The sequence below is a fragment of the Phaethon lepturus genome, unplaced genomic scaffold (assembly GCF_000687285.1).
Source record: "Phaethon lepturus isolate BGI_N335 unplaced genomic scaffold, ASM68728v1 scaffold8292, whole genome shotgun sequence".
In the NCBI taxonomy this organism is placed as follows: domain Eukaryota; kingdom Metazoa; phylum Chordata; class Aves; order Phaethontiformes; family Phaethontidae; genus Phaethon; species Phaethon lepturus.
In genome coordinates, this window is record NW_010525473.1 from 22,574 (window position 1) to 46,975 (window position 24,402).

The window sequence follows — 24,402 nt, forward strand, 5'->3', positions numbered from 1 at the left end:
TCTCTGAAATAAAGATATGGTAGCAGTCCTTTTTTCTCTTTTTACTTCAGGTTGTATTTCCCATCCCAAATAACCTGATTTTTTTTAAATCTAGGCAGATCAAAGAAGTTTCTATCATCACTTACACCATTCCTTAAGCACAAACATTAATATATATCTAAAAAAATGTATACAAAAATGAGGGTTTTAAAAAGTCCTATCAGGCTTTGAAGTCAAGCAAAACAATTTTATTTACATAAGCACCTCACAAAAATTGGGTTAAATTCATTCTTTCTTCCCAAAGGATTTAAACAAGCTTTGTATGTGAAAATGAGAAGGAGGTAAGGGAGATGAAACCCCTTGCTTCTCCTTTCTTGTATCTAATATCAAAACCCACCACTGGGTTCTAAAACAAACACAGCAAGGACTTGAGTACATAATTGAATTTGTGAAATAACAATAGCTTTTTTATGTAACAAATGTTTACAAACCAACGCAGACATGGATTTTGAAATTTTTTTAATGTCACTGAGTATACAATAAGCACAACTTAAGCACCTAAATGATCATTTGTAACTATGTAATTAAAAGTGTACTTTTTTCATTATTATCTTCCTATGGAGCTTATGTTAAACATGACAATGAATGCTGCTATACTTCATCTCCCCATTCTAGAGCGGATAGTATTATGATTTTTCCTCTCCACATTTCCCCAGAAGGAGAATTCACTAGATCCAATTAAATCTCTAGGCCCTACTTTTTTCCTCTGCTGAAACCTCCATTTTCTCAGCAATCCTCCTCCTGACGAATAATAACAGGCAAGTTTCCAGTAAATTTTCAGGGACTGAGACCTACAAGATTAAACCACATGCACTCACAGAATTGTAAAAATTGCTTCTTCAGCCTGAGCTACAGTCTACAATCGTAGCTAGAACTGAAATCAAGTACTGAGCTCTGTCTTCATCAACAGCAGGTACAAGCAATAGAGATGAATTTTACACTGTGAAAGCCTGAATGAAAACCACTGCACTTAGAGCAGCAAAACAAGACTGCTGGTCAACATTCACCAATGCCATAGCCCACTTCATCTTCTAGTGCTTTCTTTTCTGCTGAGGTGATTACACAGTGCTCAACACCGGGTGTCTTAGCACCCTCTAGAACTATTACATTTTTAAAAATCAGTTTTTTATTAAATATAATTAATCCTTGTCCCTATCCCCACCTTAACACTAATTGTTCAATTCACCAGAAATATCTAGCATGTATTATGTTTTTTTCAATATATTAATGTTCTTATATTTACTTACATGCATGTGACTCAAATGACTACAAATTACATTTTTGGAGAAGCCAGAATTGGACAAAAAATGCACCCTCCCACATCTGGGTTGCTCTTAAGAAGTCCTGACTTCTGCACAAGCTTTTTCTTTTTTTTTCTTTTTTTTTCTTTTTTAAAGGAGAGTATCACAGGAGCCGCTCAGAGGCAGCATGCTGTGTAGTGAGCACCAAGGCTTTGAAAACAAGTATTTTATAGTCACAAAAACATCCTGTGGGAGACATAATAAAAGCACCAGTCAGAGGATCAATTATCGTTTCACTACTGTGTGTTATCTCTTATTTGTAAAATGCAAAATATTTGACAGCTGTAGTATCTATAATGCTGGAGCTGTTATGTTCTTGTTTACTGCAAAGAGCGATTTTATTTGCCTTTCTGCAACGTGTGCATGGCTGTGTGGTGTTTTCCTGCTGCCCCTCTGGTGGAGGCTGTGGTTTTGCTACATCGTCTTTTCGATTTAATAATTCTAAAGATTGCTAGTATATTTGTATGCTGTAGAGTAAATTATGGAAATGCTGTCAGTCCCTTCTGTTGCAGATGATATAGTGTGCAACGTTCTGCACTAAAATGCAGTTAGAACTTCTGTGTGTGTACATAAAAAACTTAATCTGATATTCTGACAGTCTAAAAGTTATATTATTATGGCTAGGCCATTATAATCAAAACAGAAGTTAATGCAGAATTTTTGTACTTATTTTTGAATAATATTAAGAAATGTTATTACACTCCTATTTTAAAAACTTTTTTAAACAAAACTTTCTGGAACCACATTACTTCACAGCATCCCATCCATTACATGCATTAAACAAACCCCCTTAAAAATAAAGTTTATACAGGAAACACTTCTAGAACTCTAATTTTAAAAATAGTGCAAGAAATGTGCAGATGAATAAGTGTATTACTAACAATATGCATCTTTTAATTTCAATATCAAATTAGATGATAGATGCTGGCAGGCAGTGACGGCAGAAAGAATCCACAAAGCAAACCAAATACAAAATTAAGGACCTAGGACCTTTAGTGAATTTGGAAGGGCATCTTTATATACCTAACCTTTAAAATATTCTTCTTGATCTAAAGCTTGAACAGTAACTTGAAAAAATGCCTTCAGAACAAAGGGAGACAGCACTGAACTTCAGATAATCCATGGAAGGTACATTGAAAGTTCCAGGATACAGATAAATATTTCAGATTCCACATTGAAATTGGATACTATTCAAGTTGATTACATTCATTCTATATTTAGTCAAGATCCTTATCCAATCATTAAGGAAAAGTGCTGGTGTTCGCCCGAGTGCTACTTGCTGCACTTTTGTTGCATGTCATTGAAACTTTATGGAAAAAGAATGTGTCAGAACATTCAGGTCAGGTTCTTCAGCATCTGGGCCTTACCGGAATTGCAAAAAACTGGGCTGAATTTAGGTGTTACACACCAGAGAAGAAAACCTTTCCCACAGTCCAGAAAGGTTGGGCTAAACTCTCAAATGCAAGTTGGAGCACATCCACCACTTCCAAATCACGGATCTCGTGAAAGCAGCACTGTGGCCTATGTCAGAGGAACGCCAGGCTGTGTAACAGCATGGTGGCAAACACCTGTCCTGCTGCATGGCACTCCTTGCATGTATGGCACCAAGCACAGTGCCAGGCCAGTTGACCACCAATTCTATGCACCTACTGGCCTCAGGCTCAGCTGTGCTCACCCAGACCCCAGTTTTTAAATCTTTGCAACAGTATTATATTTTTTACATTCAAAGCAAAGCAGAAGCTGAAAATCACTGGAAGTTATGAGCACTCTGCGCTTCCAGAAATCTGGCCACAGGGCTCCCAAGTCAGGTACTGAGAAAATAAAATTTTTTACAATTGATGGTAACAAAGAAGAATGGCCAATTTGAATTAAATGACTTGCTCAGAATACAAAAATTGTGTTGCAGAAAGGGGTGGTGGGCAGTGTTGAATCCAATTTACAAGGACAGATTTAAGTTTTGTTAACCACCGAGCCACTCTCTCCACTGCTGTAATACCTTTCTTCATATGCAACACCATTTTCTATTACTGTAAGAAAGGAGCCAGAGGTTCTAGAAACAACATCCTCATTTTCTACAGAGACCCAATTCACACCACCATGAACACTGTCCATCCTCTGCAACAGCTGAGAACTACAACAACACTGCAATCCAACATCCAACAACTGCCACGGAATTAAACTGGAAAAGCCTGGTTATGTATTTAGTCTTGCACAATTTCAAAACGCTGAGCATATGAAGCCATAAAAGCTCTGCCCATGTTCTAGTGTCAAACAAACAAACAAAATTCAGAAATGTTTTAGTATCGTGAACACAGTGTTTATTTTGCTGATTACACAACACATGAGGTACATATTATCTTTCTCATGCCCTTCTTTGTAAATTGGTAAGTGCTTGTTAATGCTCTGACCTCCACCACAAAGTTTCTCCTGTAAAAAACCCCAAGGATGTAATTTGGAGTGTTCTTTCTTTGTGATGTGTTCAAGTCAATTTTCCTCTCTGAATGAAGAGGCTGAACAGTAATGACGTTTTTATTGCTTTAATCAATGTTGGATTCAAAAAGATACCAATACCGATACCCATACCAACAGTTAATAGGGTAGTTAATGCAATTCCTAGTGCTTCATCTGAAGGGCAAGAGATGAAGCTTGGGTCCTTCTTACAGAGCACTCTTTTTTGAAAACACCGTGTAAACAAAAAGGATTTTGAGTAAAAACATGAAGATTTAATACTTGATGAACAGTTTTAGTTTCCTGTAAGGATACAAACATGGTTTCTCTGAATACATCAACATACCTAATAAATGATACTGCAAAACCAGTACCATTATAGGAGAGCATCTGTGCTAAAAGAAGAAGAAAATCCTTCATGGATTATGAACTCTACAGATTCTTCCTTCATTATAAGTGTTCTAACACCACTACCATGGCATTCTGCACCAGACTGCAAAACCACCTCTTCGGCAATGTAGTAAAGCATATTGTTAAAGGAATATACTGGAAGTATCAATCAGTGCACACAGGCATCAACCTTCTGTCTGCATACTGGTGTCCAGCCAAGCCCACAGCTCCTGCACCCCCCAGGAAAGGAAGCAGTAGGGTCAATGCAGGTTTGGTTCACCCCTGTCACTGGCCTGCCATGTGACCCTGCACAAGTCATTTTACCTTTTCGTGCCTCAGCTCTCTACCAAGGATTAATGACATCGAATTCAACCCTGTGACCTACACTCACATTGCAAAAATTCTAAACAAATTTGTTACTACCTATTTTTTCTGAACTGCGTTCTACACCTTACGACAAAGAAATCATGGTAGGCTTTCTTTTTATTCTGCCTAAGTATTTTGATGAAACAAAAATTAGAAATATAAATGGCAATCTATTTCCAGTTTACTATTTCATAGATTTGAAGTGGTTACATTCATCTTCTTCCTACTACTTGCCATTTCCCTTTCAACAGCAACATATACTAAACATAAGAGCAAAGGCAATATGTGCTGCTGATATGTGGTATTTTACAGATTTCTCCATAGGATGCCGTACTATTAACCAAATGTTGCCTTTCCTAGGATAAGATATACTTTCATAAATGGTGGTTTTCAATGCTTGACTATAAACTACAAAAAGACTGTTGTTCATACTTTGGTTTCATCACTCCCTTTCCTGTATTTCAGAAGATGTTAGTCTTGTTAAGCTTTTGTTTACTGCTTTTATTAAGTCCTTCCAAGAAAAGTTAATTTAAGTTAAACTGTAGTTTAAAAAAAAAGTGTATTTTTGACAATAGGATTCCTATTAAAAAACATTTTATTCTCCTCTTTTTTTCATATTCTAATAATTTACTGGACATACTTAAGCCATAAACATATACAATGAATCAAAAAAACCACAACGTTAACAGATACACACAGAGTCACCTGAGCTGAATTTGAACCTTCAGTAGTGAGGACTGAACACCTCAAGTGGAAACAGAGTTTCTACTATTCTTTGTAAGTTAGGTGTACGCATGAAGAGTGGAACAGTCCCTGTATTTAACTATTCACAAATTACCAAAGCCCAGTAAGTATCAAAATTGCCACACAGACCCCAAAGCAGATACTCTGTTCATTGTGAAGTAGTAGAAAGATACTTGTTTGTTTGTTCTCATTTTAAAATAAAGGTATAGCTATAAATGATCAAGCCAGAGACCAGAGAGTCTGAACTACTCATCTTCTGGAGCATACACTGTCTATTAGCAAGGTGGATCAGGCTCAGCTGTTCCTCTTATACAGGAAAAGAAATTCAGGTTTTAAAACAGTTTTGATTTTAGTAATGAAAAAAATTTAGTTCTTAAATATGTATGTAATATTTATTCCAAATTATACTATATGCTGTCTCTGTTGAAGTTACTGCATTACAGCAACTATCATCTTCATATGTGATCTCCTATTATGTAAGACTGCTGCTATTTAAACTCTGAAATTCAAACTAAATTACAGTCTTTCACCCTTAGGCACTCAGTTCAACTTGAAGTATTGAGCTGCCCCTCTAAGCAAAGAGATGAAGGTCAAACAAAGGACACTTCAGTAAAAGTACTTAGTAGTTTTTGCTCAGCTCTTGTATCTTTACTGAATAGGCTGACTGATAAGGCGAGAAGACAGGGGACACAGATAAGCCTGTCAACCCACAACATAAATTTCTGTTCGGTGTCACCTTCTGTAGATAAGGCAGAAACATTATTTTAGAATACACAGTAGACAAGCTGTGATTTACCACCCTGGAAATCACCATGAATGCAGCCTCATATACATCATCATCTAAACATACAGTTTTTTGTAACATACCTTTGTGCAATGGTTGAGGCATGGTTAAAATCTGGATAAGCAAAAGGGATGAGACATCTCTGTAAAGCACAGGAACTTCTGGCAGCTCTTCACTTATCAGCCTGAAAAGAAAACGCAAGGAAAATAACTTCTGATACTATAAACCCATTTTTCATTTTCATATTTTACTTTGCATTTTATTTTAAATAGTATTACATTTGAGATCAAGCTTACAGAAGCCAAATACCTGACAATTTGCTAACTGATCTCAATTTGAAAACCATTTATTGTTACTAATGGATTGTAATAACTCATGAGGAAGTTACCATTTCTGGGTACCTGATTCTTTTTAAAGTATTTTAAAATTTTCCCAAACTGCCTAAATTAGTTTTTTCTATGTATGGACTCAAGGAACATTCAGTATGTCACTTTTAGAACTTGTGTTCTAAGATAAGAAAATATACTGCATAGTAGCATAATAATCTAATTGGTTTACAAAGCCTAGCATTTCACAAGTATACATCTATCCATGCTGTAACAACGAATCCTCAGATTCCATTCATGTTACAGGGATTGCTCCTGTTGGAAAACACTGAAACCTTAGAAAAGGTATTGCTTTCCTTCATGTAAGGAAATGAAGACCCAAGCAGCCATCACAGGTGGGATTATGCAATCTTACACATACTCTTCATTAAAAACCCCATGTGGCTAGAAGGACAGCAAATAAAGAGATACTGCAAACTTTTAAACTATTTGGATTCACTGAATGATGTAAGATCCCCTTGTAGTCTTATGCTTAAAAGCAGGAAATATTTGCAGATAGGAGGTAGTATTTTTCTAGCTTGGTGTAGCAATATCCAACAATATTCCAATGAACAATATTCTATAGGTTCAAGAGCAGAGTCAAAATGGCAAAAAAAAAAAAAAAAAAAATTCTCCCCTCTTTATTGATTTCGGGCATGAGGGAGATCTCAAGCAGGAGTAGGGGGTACTATGCGACATGCATTCTCCATCACCACCTTTCCCCTGCTGCAGCACGCACAGAAGAAAGTGCTGTTTGGGTTCTTATTCCCATTCCCAAACAGTGGTGGTGCTAGCTGGTGGGCTGTTGAACGCTAGTGGAGTAACTGAGGAGGAGATGTTTGTCTGAGAGATATTTATCTGAACTACTACCATAGGAGCTATATAGGGAGGCCCTAGAATAACTGCCCCTGACTCTCCCATGGAAAAAAGAGTCCTCAACAGCTTCTTACAAATGGACGCAAATGTTGCACAGGAAAACATCACATGCTGCAGAGTTCCTTTCAACTGGTGTGTGATTGGGGTGTCCTGGAAGGGCATTTTCTTTCTATCGCACCTTAGGCTTTTTCATCTTTTTTTCCTCCTCTTTAGTCATTCTTCTCACTGGTCTTTGCCATGTGGCACTTCACCGGGGCCTCCATAAAAAACACCTTTGAAAGTCAGGAAATCAAAATATGTCCACCTGCTACAGTTTCAAGGTTATTTTCATGCTTTGTTCCAGCAATCTTAACTGTCCTGCAGGTAAACCACAACTGATGAAATGCTAGATAGTTGTACTGAAAACATACACAGATCCTTATTAAGATCTACCCGTAAAAGCACAGCCGCAGTCTCCTCCTTTTGGTTGTTCTGCAAGACACTGTGGACTGTAGAGTTTCTCAATGGGGCTTTCTTAAGCCCTGCAGCAAGTGCTCAAGTTTCTGTACAAAAAGAACCAGATTGAGGAAAGAAACATACAGAAAGGACATTCAAGCTCTTCTGTCTCGGCTCTGCCCTTTCAAAGCACAACTGGTGAACTATTGTAGGATCCAATTATCGCCTCTCTTCCAAGAGGACCACACTCTTCCTCTGATCCAGCTCAGCTGGCACTGGCTAATCCACTAGCATAATTCTCAAGTTTCTGTACAAAAAGAACCAGATTGCAAAAAGAAACATACAGAAAGGACATTCAAGCCCACTTCTGTCTCGGCTCTGCCCTTTCAAAGCACAACTGGTGAACTATTGTAGGATCCAATTATCGCCTCTCTTCCAAGAGGACCAAACTCTTCCTCTGATCCAGCTCAGCTGGCACTGGCTACTCCATTAGCATAGTTGATGCCCGTCTTTATGAAGGCACCAGCTCCCCTTGGTGCCATCTATCACACACACAGCAGACAAACTGAGCTCTTGCAGACCATGTACTGGAAAAGGCTGTCCACTTGCGGTAGGATGTGGATACACGCATAAGATCCTTAGTGCCTTCTAATATTCTGGGGATCCAACCAGCTTATCATCTCTGAGGCACATAAACATGATGCTGCTCTTGGAAGGAGACCTCTAGATAGTGGCTGATTTCATGAAAACTCAAAACTTCTCTCTACAAAAGGCACTACTAGCAGTCATCCATCATACAAATTTGTAACATGCAGCAGCAGTCATATAAGAGGAGGATTAAAAGAATACTTTTGGTCATATGAAGTGTATTATCCAACTATACATTTTTAACTACTCTCCTTCCCATCTCTCCCAGCTCAGTAAGGCACATTCCAAAGCAATAATTTTATTAAATGTCTGAAGTTTCCAGCCATTTTATGCAACATGAGATTGTGAGAATGAGCACAAATAGCTTGGTTGATTGGTCTTATAAAATGAAGTCACAGAAAACATGGTCTAACTGATCCTTTTGAATTAATGAACCCAAACAGCTATAAAATAAACACCAGCCATAACGCCCTTTGATATGATCAATCACTTCATAAAATTATTGTCTTAAAACACTGTAACATACAGAAATATACATCTATAATGTAAGCTTACATATGTAAGCCTCCCAAACAAAACCCAAATACTGTAAAAATGAGTATATTGAATTCTAAAGACAACAAAGATGGCAAAATATTTTATCACACTTCCAAGTCTCGTTTTCAAAATTATACAGGCAATGAAGATGCTAATCTCACCAAGTCTCTCTAACTCCACTTTTACCTATGGCTAGTTCTATTTTATCATCTCTGACACTGAGTTTTAAAATAACCCTCATTATGTAATTACTTTAAAACCATGGGCATCTCTTAATAATTAAAGGTGAGAAGTAATTTAACTAATATATAAATTTGGGGAAAAAATTAATTTGGAATAACATTAAGACAAAAAAATCCAACCAAACAACCACTCCCTCTGGTCACATTTAGTTGAACATCTCTTTCTGACTGGGGTATCATCATTTAACAGTTATGTAACAATTAGGGCAAATACCAGGTCTGACAAAATTAGGAAATATTCTTATATATACAGAACACCATGACTGATTGGCAACATCACAAATAAATGAACTTGTTTTCATATGCAGGACCAACTGAATTCTTTGTCTAATTTATTCATTCATTTCATAAGAATTGGAGAAGTAAAGCTACATTCAGTGTCAGGGTTTTAGATAAGCGGCTTCCATTTACGTCAAGCGCTGCAGCATAAGAAGCACTTGAAAACTGCTCTGTCATTTGTTAAGAGCCTAAGCAACTTCTTCATTATGACACTGAAACTGAATTTAGAAAATGTGTTTAGAAATGTGTTTTATGGAACTTGCCCATCCTGTTAATCCCCAGTGCATATGTGAAAGCTTGATAAATCTGACTACATAAAATTGTGCCACAGAAGCACTGAATGAAGGCAAGTACAATTTCAGATGAGACCAAAGTAATATAAAATGATTCAAATGTATTATAGGTGTATGCTGTATCCATCAAAAAAAAGGAGGGTGGGGAGGAGGTGGAAATAAACTGCACAGTGCAACATAAACATGTATCAAAATGAAGAATTAAATATTCATTGCTCGACTGACTTTATGGAACTGGCCCCTCCTCCAGTCCAAGGTAACTGGGCTGCACCTCTCTGTGCCAATACCAGAGCTGTCTATCAGCTGACAGCTGAGCAACTCTGCATCCGTGTTCCGCATCCTCCTCCTGACAGAGGTTATACGGGACTCACTTCTTCGGGAATGGGTACAGAGGAATAGAAAATTCTGTTCTACTTTGAAACAAGCAGCATTTGCTTATGTCCCTTCCTTACATATATGCTCCCCTTCTCCTCTTCTCTCAGCTAGAGACACTTTTGTTTGATTCTAACTCCAACTGCTTATAAAGTTAGAAAGTCAATAAATAAAGTGGCAGTTTTGAGCCTCACACTTCTTCAAACTGTCAGATACAGAAAACGTGAGACGCAGGGATATGGATACAGCTAAACAAAGCCTTAATCAACTAGGGCAAATTGATATTCTCTTCAGTATTTGCAGGATGAGAAATACAGCCCACAAATCCCAGCCTGCAGAAAGGTCAGAGTAATACACAGTTTCTAATGTTCATGATAAGAATGGAGAATGCTACTATTTATTTTGGCTACATTCTAGCATATAATCACAATTTCATATTTGCTCTTCATTGTGTCACAGCAGATTTTACAGCAGGTCAGTTTTTCTCATTATACAACACAGGATTTTACCGACAGTACTAACATTAGGCATCTTCTGTTCTCTCTTTCACCATCAGCCCCCAGTCTTGTCACCTGCTCCCTAACTTATTCAAATTAACCTTTTTGAAAACATGGATTAATTCCTTGACTTTGTTTCTGATGCAGCCTGCTCAAGTTACATCAGCACAGCTGAAGAAGATGGTGAGCTACAGTACAGGGGAAGGAAGAAACAGCCAAAAGCAAGTACTCCTGAAGCTGGTGCTGCTGTCAAAACCTCCGTATCATAACTTATGTCCTGAGACATTGGTGTTTCAGGAAGGATTTGTGTGTTTATTGAATAGATCACATAAGTCCTGTCGCAGCAGGTATACCACCTCTTACACAAACCTTAACTAAACTCTGCTGTCCCATCATCCTACTCTTTGCCTTGGACCATCTTCATAAAAACTGTTTTATTTTTCTCATTTCACAAGTTTCTGTGATGGAGATGTGACTTAAGAGGTTCCCACACACGGTTGCTCATTCCCATCCCTATGCTGCAGTTTGTTGCCCCAGTATGACACTATAAACAATCACCCAAGCAACCTAATTTGGAACAAAACAACAGCAAAACGCTTTAGTAAAAATAACCCAGTATGTTTCAGCATTTCACTTTATCATGCAGTTTCTCCCTGCAAGTGCTTCTACTGCAAAGATCCTTAATGCTTTACCGAATTATTTTTTGCCACACACTTTGTCTGTCAAAACAGACAAAAATTTCAGCCTTCGTAGAGATGTAAATTTAAAGAAATGTACAGACTTTTATTTCAGGTTTGCCATTCCTGAAACTCTGGCTGTTTGGACTAGTCCATTAAATTCACATCTGGGTTTAGTAATTATTGCCTCCAGCTGCTCCTTCTCTGCCCCCTGCCAGCAGCTACTATTCCCCACTTACACCACAGTAATTGTTTATTTGATCACGCTTGAAACCAGATCTGCCCCTAGTAGAACAATTTGCTGAAGCACAGCCTGTGGGACCCAGTATATATTAAATGTGACAACATGAACTGCATAGGAGAAAGAAGCCACTATACCACTCACAGTTCATCAGACTTAGTTTTATCTTTTTTCCCTTCCTCTTCCTTCAAACAGTTCACATTATTTAGGCCCTTTTTGATAGGGTATCCTCTTGCTCAAAATCTCCTTGTTTCTACTTTACCTTGGTGTGACTGCATGAGCTCCTTCCTATCTTTCCTCTCAGCTGCCATTTTCAACTACGGAGCGACCTAGGTACAGTTGTTGAAGATGACACCAGGCAAAACCAGGGGCTTTGGGAAGTATAGTAGAGCAATTCTGTGAGAGTCTTTACAAATTACTTTGATCAGTTCTCCCAGACACATGAAATCTAAGGTATGATTTATGAATAATGATAGCTGGGTTGTGGAAAACCAAGCTAAAAATTGAGAGCTCTATACCTGGGTAGTTTTAATTGTAAATAATAACTTATTTAAATCAAGTAGCCACAATTAAATAAGGGTGAAAATAATGCAATGGCACTTGTATCCCATACATTATTTACTTTTTTAGTTTTGAAAATTATCTTTTTTAACAAATAAAGATGCAACTAACTTCTCTGGAAAATTGCTTTCAACTGAAATAATGATTTAAAATAAAAATTAAATAGAAAAATATAGCATGTTGGTTTAAAGTTATTTTTCTCCTGTGACTTTCCTGATGTTAAATTGTTTGGAATCCCAGTAATATAGTCAGATAATATAGATCTTTTCCTCTCATTGACTTTTTTTTTTTCCTAACAAGTCTTTACTTAAAGTCTCGTGTACTGGTCAGGCTGATGATTCAGTTAGCTTCAAAATGGCAGAGTGCTATCCACCTCTTAAATCTGCAGTGGTATTTCTCCACCACCCTCTTAATCTTCTTCAGTTTACAGCAGCATATCACCTTCTAATTGCTCTGAGCACTCTTTACTGTACCTGAAAAAATCTGCTATTCTGGATTTCTCAAAAGACTGTGTGACTCTAAGAAGTGTGCAATTAGATCATACACAGCAATCATATGAATGCCATCTTCAAGTGAAACTACTACTTCAAATTTCTAAAATATAGTCACAAATATCCATATTATGCTCTGATTTATACATTAAAAACATGTCCCCAGGTTGCCTCCTCTGCAGCTTTCTGGGGTCTGCAGACTAAGGTAGGAAAACCACTCCAAGGAGCGAGCAAAAAAATTCCAGCTTGATTGCATCTGTGCATGTCAACAGTAAACTATTTCATGGCAAAACGGATGATCTCTTGGTTATAGCTTCCTAAACCACTTAGAACACAGTGCCAAACCAACATCAGCAAGTCTACCAAGAAATCTTAAAAACCAGTGCAGAAAACAAGAGAACTCCTCAAATGCATTCCCAACATGCAACATCTGCAGAGCAAGCCATTATGGTCCACCACACCATTCATTTCACAGTGGTTCAATATACTGCCTAATGAAATCTAACTTGCAGCCATCTAACGTTGATATGACCAACGCATGCTGAATTCCATCAAGTCTCTAAGAGTGAAAAAAAGTTGCACATGCAGAAAAAACAGCTCCTCTGTTAACTGCTGCTTCTAAAGCCAGCAAGCTCTTCAAATACCAAAATGAGAAGTGCATGATCAGTCCCACAGCCAGTCTGACTGTCAGCGGCCTATCAACATGATCTTAATTTTGCCTGGTATAACTTGAGTCAACCATAAACCAAATTTATTAACCTTGTTCCACTGCTCAGTCTAGATGAGAGCAGAATCACACGAAAACATACTCTCAAAGCTATTTGAATGCATGCTGAGTAACAAGTTTTCAAGTTACAATATTTTTGATGCTTTGTTCTGCTAATGGTTTATAAACTAATCTGTTAATCTAGTCTAATTACTGTAATAATCTAATGTTGATTGCAAAAAAAGACCTGGGTCCAAAAGGACAAACAGTAAAATCTCAAACTATAGATGCAAGCACAAATTTTTCCTAATTTGCAGGTTAGGATTGTGGCATCACTATCCTAGATGAATTTTTTCAATCTGATGATGATTTCTCCCCCAGGCTCCTAGAACACACTGACAAATACACAGCTGGGTACATACTAAAAAGACAAGTCTTCATTACTGCAAGCTACAAAGTGGAGACTTTAGCTATGAAGAAGATGCTCAGTGTCCCAAGAGAAAAAAAAAAAATACTGTTTTCCTCTTATGAGGAAAAATAATCATCTGGTTTTAGGCAAGAAACCTTTCTTCTCACAGTCAAGGTAGAATCTGAAAAGTGAAGGGTCTTAAGTCAAGTAGGAAGACGAGTCCTTGTGGAACACAGCTACACGGCTCCATTTTTTATATTGTTAATCCTTGTACAGCTGTATATGTAAGGTTGGTATTTTACAAGCAACTTCAGGTAAATAACTTGCTTAAAATAACAAGCATGATGAAAACTTTTACCTTCCAATAAAATCATTCCTCACATATATTAGGCCTACTTGTGTTATTTCTGTAACAGCTATTAGTCATTGCCCAACTTTCAATAAACTATTTATGAACTTAATCTCAATGTAAATTTTGTCTAGCATCTGTACCAAGAACAGCAGTGCACCTATCCACTTACCCAGCATTAAATTTGCGTGTGCTTAAGCTTGCAAGTGGCGTATTTAAGCTTTAACTCAAAACTGGAATGTGTACGCAAAGATTTTATGTAAAAGAAATTTGAAAATGTGTTTTTACAAATATATACATACAATGTTTAGATGTTAAATTCATCAGCCTACCTCACTGAGAATTTAAATTAAGACAGAAAGTTACCCAAAGTCCCTCTGTAAGGATGTTTCTTTCACAAGGTAAAACTGATATTTGGTAAATTAAAATACTTGCTCTGAATTTTTATCCTGCATCGGCTGGGTTAGTTTTCTCCAGGGATTGTATGCAGAGTCTATACTGTAGAGGCGCATGTGCATGGCCAACACATGGAACAGCTGATCTGAAAGATGAAGAAGATAGGTTGCTGATTATTATGTACAATTATATGAAGTATTTTACATTAAGTTGCCATCATTTATTTTACAAGATTCTGTAAAGTCTGTAATCTCATTCCAAATAAGCTGGTATCCTAACATGCATCTTTTTTTTTTTTTAAAGGTTTTGAAGAGAAGTAAGATTTCAATAGAAGGCAGTGAACATATGCGTGTATACGAAAAAAACAGGTTTTTTTCTCCTCTCCTGAAATTCTGAAACAGAGAAAGGCTGTTTAGAAAGCTTTGACCAGATCTCAGTTGTTTTAGTGCTCGTAAAACACCAGCTCCATATACTTAATTATAGTCTTCGTAAAAATCCTGTTTCATGTGCTCTTATGTTGCTAAGGTTCCATGCTCCCTTCACTTCCCTCTCCAGTTTATGCTAGAAGCCGTTATTTCCTAAACATCTCTTCTAAACGGGGACTGATATACTTTTAATACACAGCTCGCTCTCACAGTTAAGTTCTGTGCAAAACATACTTGAAATTACCCTAAAGTTGCTAAAAGTTCTGGCCTATAGCAAGCCCATTCAGCTTTTCATCCTTAAAGGGTTATTATTCCTTCTGCCTTCATAAGGTTATTTTGTAGGTAACTTTTGGCAGACAAAAACCCGCAAACTTCTGACCACACCACAGCGACACTAAAGTAGCAACGGTCTTTATAATTGCAAAGATTGTATACAGCCTGCAGGCAAAGTTTGCTAATATTCATCAATTCAAAACCTCCTGTACATCCACTGTGTCAAAAATATAATTTGCAAAACACTTCTAGAACCTTTTGAACAAAGGATGCTTCGTTTATTATTATTAAAGCACATTACTGCAGTATCATATAGTAAAATGCAGTTTTCATTTCTCTATGAATCATATGATCAACACAAATAAAGGTAACATCGAATCCTTTCTCCACTTAAGTGAGCTAAGGCAGCAGGCACCATCTATGTTGACAGCCTTTTCACAGAGGTACGTACAATAAGAATCTCAGACTTCACTTCTTTTTCTGTGTTTATAACACAGTTACAGTTTGCAGAAAAAGCATCTTTTTTAATCTTCACAGGTTTATATTAAAATCATATTTTAAAACACTATTCCCACAGTTTTGCTCCCATTTTTCCTCCCATCACACTATATCTTGCTATTTGCTGCTGTGTTTGCTTCCCCTGTTCAATTTTCTGGGATCCTGCTTCCTTCCTCCCTTTCATTTTAACATCTTCCCTTAGTATCTTGCCATCTTCTTTCCCCCAACCCTCTTTTATTATTTCAATTGATCCCTTTGCCTCCTATTCTCTTAATCTCTCTCCCTTCTCTCTGAAACCCACTTGCTCAACCTACACACTCACTCACAGGTCCTCTTTTTTAAGGAGAAATAGCAGCTATTAATTTATTTTCCATAAATAGACAATTACTCAGTGGTACGCAATGGCCAAAAAAGTCGCATGATGAAGTCAGATGACTGCCAGAGCCTGAGGGCTGTAATTAGCTCCTGGGGTTTGTAAAATAATTGGAGATGTACATGGCATTGCAATTGATTCCTGTCACCTGCTTTCTGAATAAAAACAGTCAATGAGGACAAAATAAATCATCTTTTCTCCTGGTAAGAGATTCTAGCAAAACGTGGCTTTGGTGACAAACTTCAAAACCGTGAAAATACTCTGATATTTCATCAAAATAATAAAAAAATCCCTCCAGTATGGTTTTATTTGTAATGAAACTCATGAAAGTATCAGTTCCTTCCCTCTTGCCTCTCCGCTACTAAGAGGAATGTAATTTTTTTCTGAACTGCTCCTTGCCTCAAACAGAAATGGGCAACTATGTGCAGAAAAAAAAAAGCTTAGCATAATTAATTAACCCTCTGTTCCTTTACTAGCTATTTTCCTGAGCTTTTACTGATATGAAATTAAGCAGGCAAGCACCAAACTCTAGTACTGAAGAATTTACTTACTTACATCTCCAAGTGCGTAACATTTATAGAATCGAGATACATTTTAACATCGACTGAATCTGAACAAAAAATTCAGTTAAGCAGTCTTGTAAGAAAATATTTTTTTTGTGCTTAAGGCAGCTATTGCTCCTTTGCAAGAAAACGTGTCTAGCACGTAAATGTAAAGCTTGGAAGTAGGTAATCAGGTATGGTTACAATGACCTTTTATGAAATAGTTTTTATGAAGGGGCTTAAAAATATTACGATACTCTCTAAGCCAGTGCAGCACAGCCATGCTTGTTTCCAGAGCCGGGGTAACCAAGGAATAACATTGCCCCCTAACGGGAACACTGCCACCGAAACGGCCTGACGGCTCCCACCTTCCAAGTTTGTCAAATTGAGTTCTGATTTGTCTATAGCTTCTCTATTCATATTTCTGATAAGATTTCTAACAATTAGCAAAAACTAAAGGCTGGCCAGAGGAAGATACAAAGGTTTACTTCTTGACAAACATTTTTCTGTTTTACACCACAGTGACTCCAACTGCTTTACCTCACATCTACTATAACTATGGAATATTGGAGAAAGCCAAGGAGAACACCAGAGCACTGAAAATCTAGAACTAGCAACTTCTTCGTGCACAAAGTGCTTGGTATTTCACCACATTCTTATGCTTGAGGGACTGGCAGAAATCTGCCTTGGGCCAAATGAATACCAGAGTTTTTACCCCTGTGTATTCCTGTGAATGCATCATTCTGAAATGTAAACATAAAAATACAGCGTATCTTCCCATTTTCTTATACCCTACTTAGAACCATTAAAATGCACCTTTTTTTAAGACAAGTAGCAGCAAAACATTAACATGACAATGGCACATAAACGACAACCTTGCCTAGTCTTGCGAAGAAGGGAAAGGAAGGCCATAACCCACCAGGCATCCCAAACCCCTCCACCGCTCACAGGGCATCTTATGGCCAACTGTCTCCATGTCAGCCCACCTTTGCATGTGGGAAAGACAGGATCTGGGTGTAGCTCAGAGCCTCCAAAATAACATTCTTAACAAAATTTGGTCGAAGAATATTAATTTTAGAAAGCACAGCAGCAACAAAATTAGAGATTGATAACTACACATGAAATCACAATGAAACTAGAATTACAAGTTTACTGATAACAAATCATGAGGAGTAAACAGTGAAAAGAATTTGAATATGGTCCTCCTCTCCTAATAACTTTGTAATATTTGAGACAGGCTGCATCCAGCTAAACTGAATAAATATAAAAATCACAAAATTTGCACAATATAACTTATTGCTGCAGTCATCAGGGGCTTGGCAGGATTCTGAGATTTAGACATTTAAGTGGGTGAGATTATTACTGGCTTTAAAACATGTTCATGTGACTCAAATATTACCTACATTGCAGTAGCGCATCTCAATTCTCCCAACTTATTAGATGGCCTTTGTTTTCACCGAATACATGTAAAGCTTATATAAAACACTTAATAGAATCACCGAGATTAGCAGTTAGACATTAGCTTTAACTTGATTCATATTAGTCTTCCTAATCCTATTTCTAAAAATTACAAAAATAAATCTATTGTTCCGTACACTGCTGCTCTTGGTACATTCTTGTCAACTCTTCTTATACTAGCTCTATTTCTCAGGGTTAACCTGTTATGAGAGAGGAGCAGTAAACTCAGTTGGAATTAGTACTTTCAAAAGAGCATCTCAAAGGATAAGACCCTGTCTTTGCACTGGGACCGAAGCTATTAGAGGAACTGTTCTAAGCTGCTCCTCTCATAAAAAACAAAGATAATGGGTATTTTGTCTACATATCCATGCTGCCTGCACTAGCACCTTACCAGACTAGAGACATTACGCCCTTCTCCCAAAGTTTCCTGGGACTATCAAGAACACAGATTATAAAACACTTGATACAACCAGATGGGACTTGACTGTTAATAAGGAGATTGAGGATTTTTTTTTTTCTTCTTGTAGAGGCTTATATAGTCCACTTAGCAACAGCAGCTGCAAAGACCGGCTGACAGCATCTTCCCACTCATCACTGATCCTGTAGATTGGAATCAGTGAAGAAAAAAAAAAAAGTGAAGGTCAGGAAAAGCCTATTAAGGCATTAAGACGTGAATAGTCTTTACAAAATCTTAAGCCTTAATTGCTGATGAAGCAGCTAATTATCTTCGACACAAAACTTGCCGCTGTAGGAAATCAACTTTAGCAACAGAATTCTAACTATATCTATCTTTGCCTCTCCCAAGCTAGATATGAATGGCATACCCAGCTTTTTAGGAAATAGGATCATCTGTTGTTGAGAAAAACTGCTTTTTCAAAGTTAGCATGAATGGATGGGCACCAAAGATCTGCAGATTGCCAGCTCCTAACTAAAAAACAAAACAAAACCCCATAAAACCAAACCAAAAAGCCCAAACCAAATCAACCAACCACAGAAATCCACTGTACCAAGGCAAAAAGCATTCCTGAAAACTACTTGTATTCTTTTTATTTCCAGTGGCTGCAGAGAGCTGGGTAGCAATCTTTGCAACCATAGTCACATTATTAGATTACAGGAAGGAGAGCTGCAACTGAGTAACTCATAAAGGAATTAGGTTTTTCTTCCTACAGGAATGAACCATACTTAGTGGTTCCAAGTATCACTGGCCACATTGATAAAATGGAGACAGCCTTTACTATCAACATGGTTGAAAAATTTGATACAGAGGAGTATGAAGAGCTTAGAAAATTCTTCATGTCAAGATGACTTTCTGTGCTCACAAGAACACTAAAAGCACTGATTAAATTGAAACTAACAACATAATCAAGGCAGATGACACTGCTGAGCCATCTACAGATGCAAAACACAGGCTTCAAATGAAAAAGAAGAGAAAACAAACAAACAAAAAAACCCAATGGAACAATACGGTTTCTCAATGGTTAGAACCATCATAGAAATTATGAAGGTGCTGCACACTTTATTTAGGGCAAGCTTACACAAGTCTTAAATACTTTTTTTATGTCCACTTGTAAATTAATGTCCTTTCCAATTAATGCAGTTGATGCTGAAACGCCAAACTCTGCTATCTGTGGGAAGTGTAAGGATAAGAAGCTCCAGTAGAGGGAAACTGAAGCCAGAGGACAAGGTGATAGTATATTTAATGCTTCTCAAAAAAACTCTAATCCTATCCTTATTACAAAGGGAAAAAGGAAAAAAGAAAAGAAAGCAGCCACAAAAAGACAGAAGAACTATTTAAAAGATGAAAGGAAGAAAGGACTAAATTATAATTAATTTACAGACTTTTAAATTTTGTGGAATTGTTCACCCACACTATTGCAAGATTACCAGAGTAACAATGACAGAGAAAAAACACGTATATACAAGTTAGACACATACAAAAGTCGTACAGAGAAGTCCTAATTATTCAGCCTTAATACTGTGTTCTGAAGCTGTTCTATAAATAAAAAACAATGAAAACAAAAAGCAAAACATCAGACCTCTTAAACTTTATAAAACAGAGAAATAAGACCTGTACAATTGTTATATATCAAAATTATCTCCTAAACCCAAGAGAATTTTCGAGGCCATAGGCTCTGAGCAACATGATCTAGTTGAAGACGTCCCTGCTTACTGCAGGGGGGTTGGACTAGATGACCTTAAAAGGTCCCTTCCAACCCAAAGATTGTATGATAGACTCTAAAGCTGTAACATGGTCCTTAAAATAGGACTTGATTTTTAAGTAATAAGTAAATAGGACTCTATCTGCATTTTTTGGTTGCACACTGTTTAGTAACACACATGCAAAACTTTAAATCTCGAAAAGGCGATTTTACAGCCAAATTTTCTTTATCATTCTTCTCACACAGATTCAATCACTGACACTAACAGCTACATTAATCATTCTTAACTTTACTTCCCAAGAGCAGCTGCCCTCATGGTGCAATCTACTAAAACAGCTCTTGACCTATTTGTTCCCACCACCTTCCCTGATGTTTGCTGCTGTAACAGCTCACCTGGGACAACATATTCTGTCTTCTACAATATCTAATCGCCAAACTTTACAGTTTTTACAAGACTAATGCAGAGTGGTATGCTTAATCACAAGAGGGACACCTCATTACCTCGCACATAAGAAAAACAAAAACAGGTTGTATTTTAGATTACTTCTGCTGGACCTGAATGATATGAATGACATTAAAAAAACAAAAGCAGTTTCAATACTGTGCAAGCAAGACTTTAACAAAACAGTATTCAAGTTCTAGACAGGGTCTGGATTTTTAAAATCATTCTTTCTTCACTGCATAGGACAATGATGAAGTCAAAGGTACATTTTAAGTGAAACTTTAAAACCAGGATTACCTTTTAGAAAAATAAATGAGTATGGAAAGATAATAAAACCTATTGTAGAACATGTATCGAAAGAACTGCAATTTTTTAATCCCTAAATGCACCAGTATGGAAGGGGCAATGAAGGAAACTCATCTAATTATATAACAGTTTAGTGAAAATAAACTCTGCTATATATGGAAAACTAATTTTGCTCCCACTAGTCATATTTAGCCTAATGTCCAACAGTAACTCTAATAATACTAAATGGAAGTACTGCACAGGTCTGTTCTAGGAGAACCCCATTACCTTACATTAAAAATTAGAGTATTATAATGTAAGATAAAATGTGACTAGTTTGATACACAGCAGTGTTACAAAATAAATATAAATACACAACATAAACAGCATGTGAATATTTTAACAACGAACAGCTTTAAAAGGCCTTCTTCAAGTTTTCTGAAGTGCAAGATAGATACTACAAACACGAACATGACTGATTTACATCTAAATAAGAAAATTCACCATTCTACCCAGAATTGTGGAAAAAAAGCAGCTGCATTGCATTTAAATGCTGTCCCTACCCCTTCATCAGAAATATGCACTAGAATCCTTGAAGTAATGCAACAGCTAAAGGAAAAAGCACAACTTCCATGTACAACATACTCAATAAGCAAAATTACACAACAGTTTAAGAAAGGAATAAAAAATTATTATAGTAAACAAGCAAAATGCAATGTATTGTAAGTAGAAGCAAGCAAACAGAAAAAGTAACCAAGAAGTGTTATCACATTCTAAAAAAAATTCATCAACAAGTTTTTCAATTCTAGGAAATACCAATTTCAGATTAAGCCCTTGTGTGCAAGTATATGAAAACAGCCGAACTGCATTATGGAGAAAAACTTCTTCTCTCTAAATATATACACAATTCTGAAGACAAGGATTTAAAACAAAGTTTTCCTTACTGGGCTATTTTACTACTTATATAGACAACTGTTTAACAGCAGATTTGCTGCTACCAAAAAAGTGATGTATTTCATACACATTTTAAATTTTGTGAACTAACACGTTTCTAAAAGCAATAGTTGATGTAATCTTACTTAAAGCTTCTTGTTAAGAAGACATTTCCAGACTTCTCAAGTGTGAGAAGTATCTTCAACTTTCTAGAAGTTTAGTTTATTCCAGTAATCTATTTTGATGAACAGACAATATTGGTTCACTGAGTTAATGGCAATACAGTAAAAGTGCTGGAAAAACAGGTAAGTATGATACATGAATTTGAACATCGTGTTTTGTTGAAGTAAAAATCTCAAACAATAAGACAATTCTCCAGTGGAGATACATTCTCCATGTATCATTTCCAATTTTGTAATTCTCCAAAAAGAAATTTCTCCAATGATTACAGTATTCTCCATGCATTTCAAGACTTGAGGAATATATATTAAAAATTCTGACTCATCTTTTAACTGGCTGTCAGCAAAAGGTATGCTCCCTTTTAAAATCAGGTCCTAACTACAGAATCACAGAATCATTAAGGTTGGAAAAGACCTTCAAGATCATCAAGTCCAACCGTTAACCTAACACCACCATACACCCTAAACCATGTCCCAAAGTGCCACATCCACATGGTTTTTGAACACTTCCAGTGATGGTGACTTCACCACCTCCCCGGGCAGCCTGTTCCAACGTTTGACCACTCTCTCTGTAAAGAAATTTTTCCTAATATCTAATCTAAACTTCTCCTGGCGCAACTTGAGGCCATTTCCTCTCGTCCTTAAGAGAAAAATTAAATAATGTATTGTACAAACTACTTAGTGTCAGCTACCAGACCTCATCTTGGTGGAATTTTTTTCATAGAATCATAGAATACCAGGTTGGAAGGGATCTCAAGGATCATCTGGTCCAACCTTTCTTGGAAAAACATGGTCTAGACAAGATGGCCCAGCACCCTGTCCAGCTGAATCGTGGAAGTGTCCAATGTTGTTTCTTTATTTCTTTATTTTTCTTCTTAAAAAAACTCCAAACAAACAAAATCAACTTTGAGGTAGTTACTCCCTTGGTGTCAACTGATATAATTCAAATATAAACAATGCAGCTACAGAGATGTACACTGAGGAAGCTGCCCAGAACTCTGGTGGTTCAACCATTCTCTGCAAAGTCATAATCTTCCAGCATTTACTGACACTAGTTGGTGAAAAAGCACCATGAGAAAAAAAAGTGATCTTTCAGATATATATGTTAAGCTTTTAAATAGATACATGCCACACAAATTTGATACTGATACGATGTCAAACATTTCACAGTGTTTTAAGATGTAATGAATGTATTTCATTTCACTTTTATCTTTAAAAGAAAAATATCATATAGAGAAGCTGAAATCTCCTGATTTTGAAAAACTATAAAATAAAAATATGACCTTAGAATACAGGTCACTTCCCCACACACATTCTTCTAAACTTTAAAATGTCGACTTAGAAAGATCTTGTTTGACTAGTAAAGCCATGTGAAGACAGGGGTACACTTGCATTATGTGTAATGTCATTCCAATTTTTTTCACTTTAGATATTTCAAAAGCCTTTCAATTGTAAGCTGAAATCTCTGCCCTAAGCTGCTCATCATGGTCTTCCAAATAACATGGCTGTGAAATAGGTAACGCATCCAGTGAGTTGCTAAAATTCAGAGAGAAAGTGTCCATCTTACTAGGTGAACATACAATTAAAAATATAACGTAATCCAAGTACAAACTATGCGTAGAGCCTTGACTTCAATAAACGCTTCACATTTGCAAACGGTTCTTTCAACACATGCATTTTTCAGGTACTTCGCTCTGCTGGGAGAGGGAGGTAACGATGGTGGAGGGAGACAACGTGCAGTAGGGTTTAAAAGAACTTTTCACAAATCACAACACGTGAATGAAATCAACTGAACTACATTTCCTGGCAGTAACAGAAGGCTCTTATCCTAGAGAGGATGTGGACAGCACAGCACGTGATGGGATTTCTTTGGCAGCTCATCACCGCAAATGATGAGGAAAACACCACCCACAAATCATGTACCAAAAGGCAGACGTAGACCCAAGCTTTCTGACATTTTTACTACTCACTCTGCTGCTACGGCTGCATGAGCTTGATTTAAACAAGCATTAGTATAAGTAGTATTCTGATACACCTTCCAATTTTTTCTGACAGAAGAAAATGTCCATTCCTAACAGTTCATGTTCCAGTAAAAGATTAAAAGATTTTCTTAGGAGAAAAAGCACTTCTGTCAGCCAGAAGTCCTTTATTTGCCAAATATTAAAGGTTTCAGAACAATGACAATTTGAGAGTTTCTACCAAAGAAAATTTGAAAAACTCTCCTGTCAGAGAAAGAGTGAGTGCAATTAAAGACATGGGATATGGTTGCTGCAGATTTCTAAGTATCAGACGTACTCACGAGCTACATTAGCAATCAAAGAAACAAGTTTCTTTACTATTAGTAACAACAGCTAGGGTGAAACAAAGCTTTCCTGCTTTACCCTTAAAA

At 36.9% G+C, this 24,402-nt stretch overlaps 1 protein-coding gene across 1 annotated transcript in view; it reads right to left on the reverse strand.

Moving 5' to 3' along the window:
• LOC104617431 (E3 ubiquitin-protein ligase UBR3-like) overlaps positions 1-24,402 on the reverse strand; it is a gene marked incomplete at its 5' end in the record, with an annotated part of 48,970 nt that overhangs the window by 10,902 nt on the left and 13,666 nt on the right. The window contains 2 exons of the mRNA XM_010282752.1: positions 6,156-6,256; positions 14,486-14,591. Of these exons, the coding sequence (XP_010281054.1) occupies positions 6,156-6,256; positions 14,486-14,591 (207 nt within the window). The remainder of the gene's footprint in view (positions 1-6,155; positions 6,257-14,485; positions 14,592-24,402) is intronic.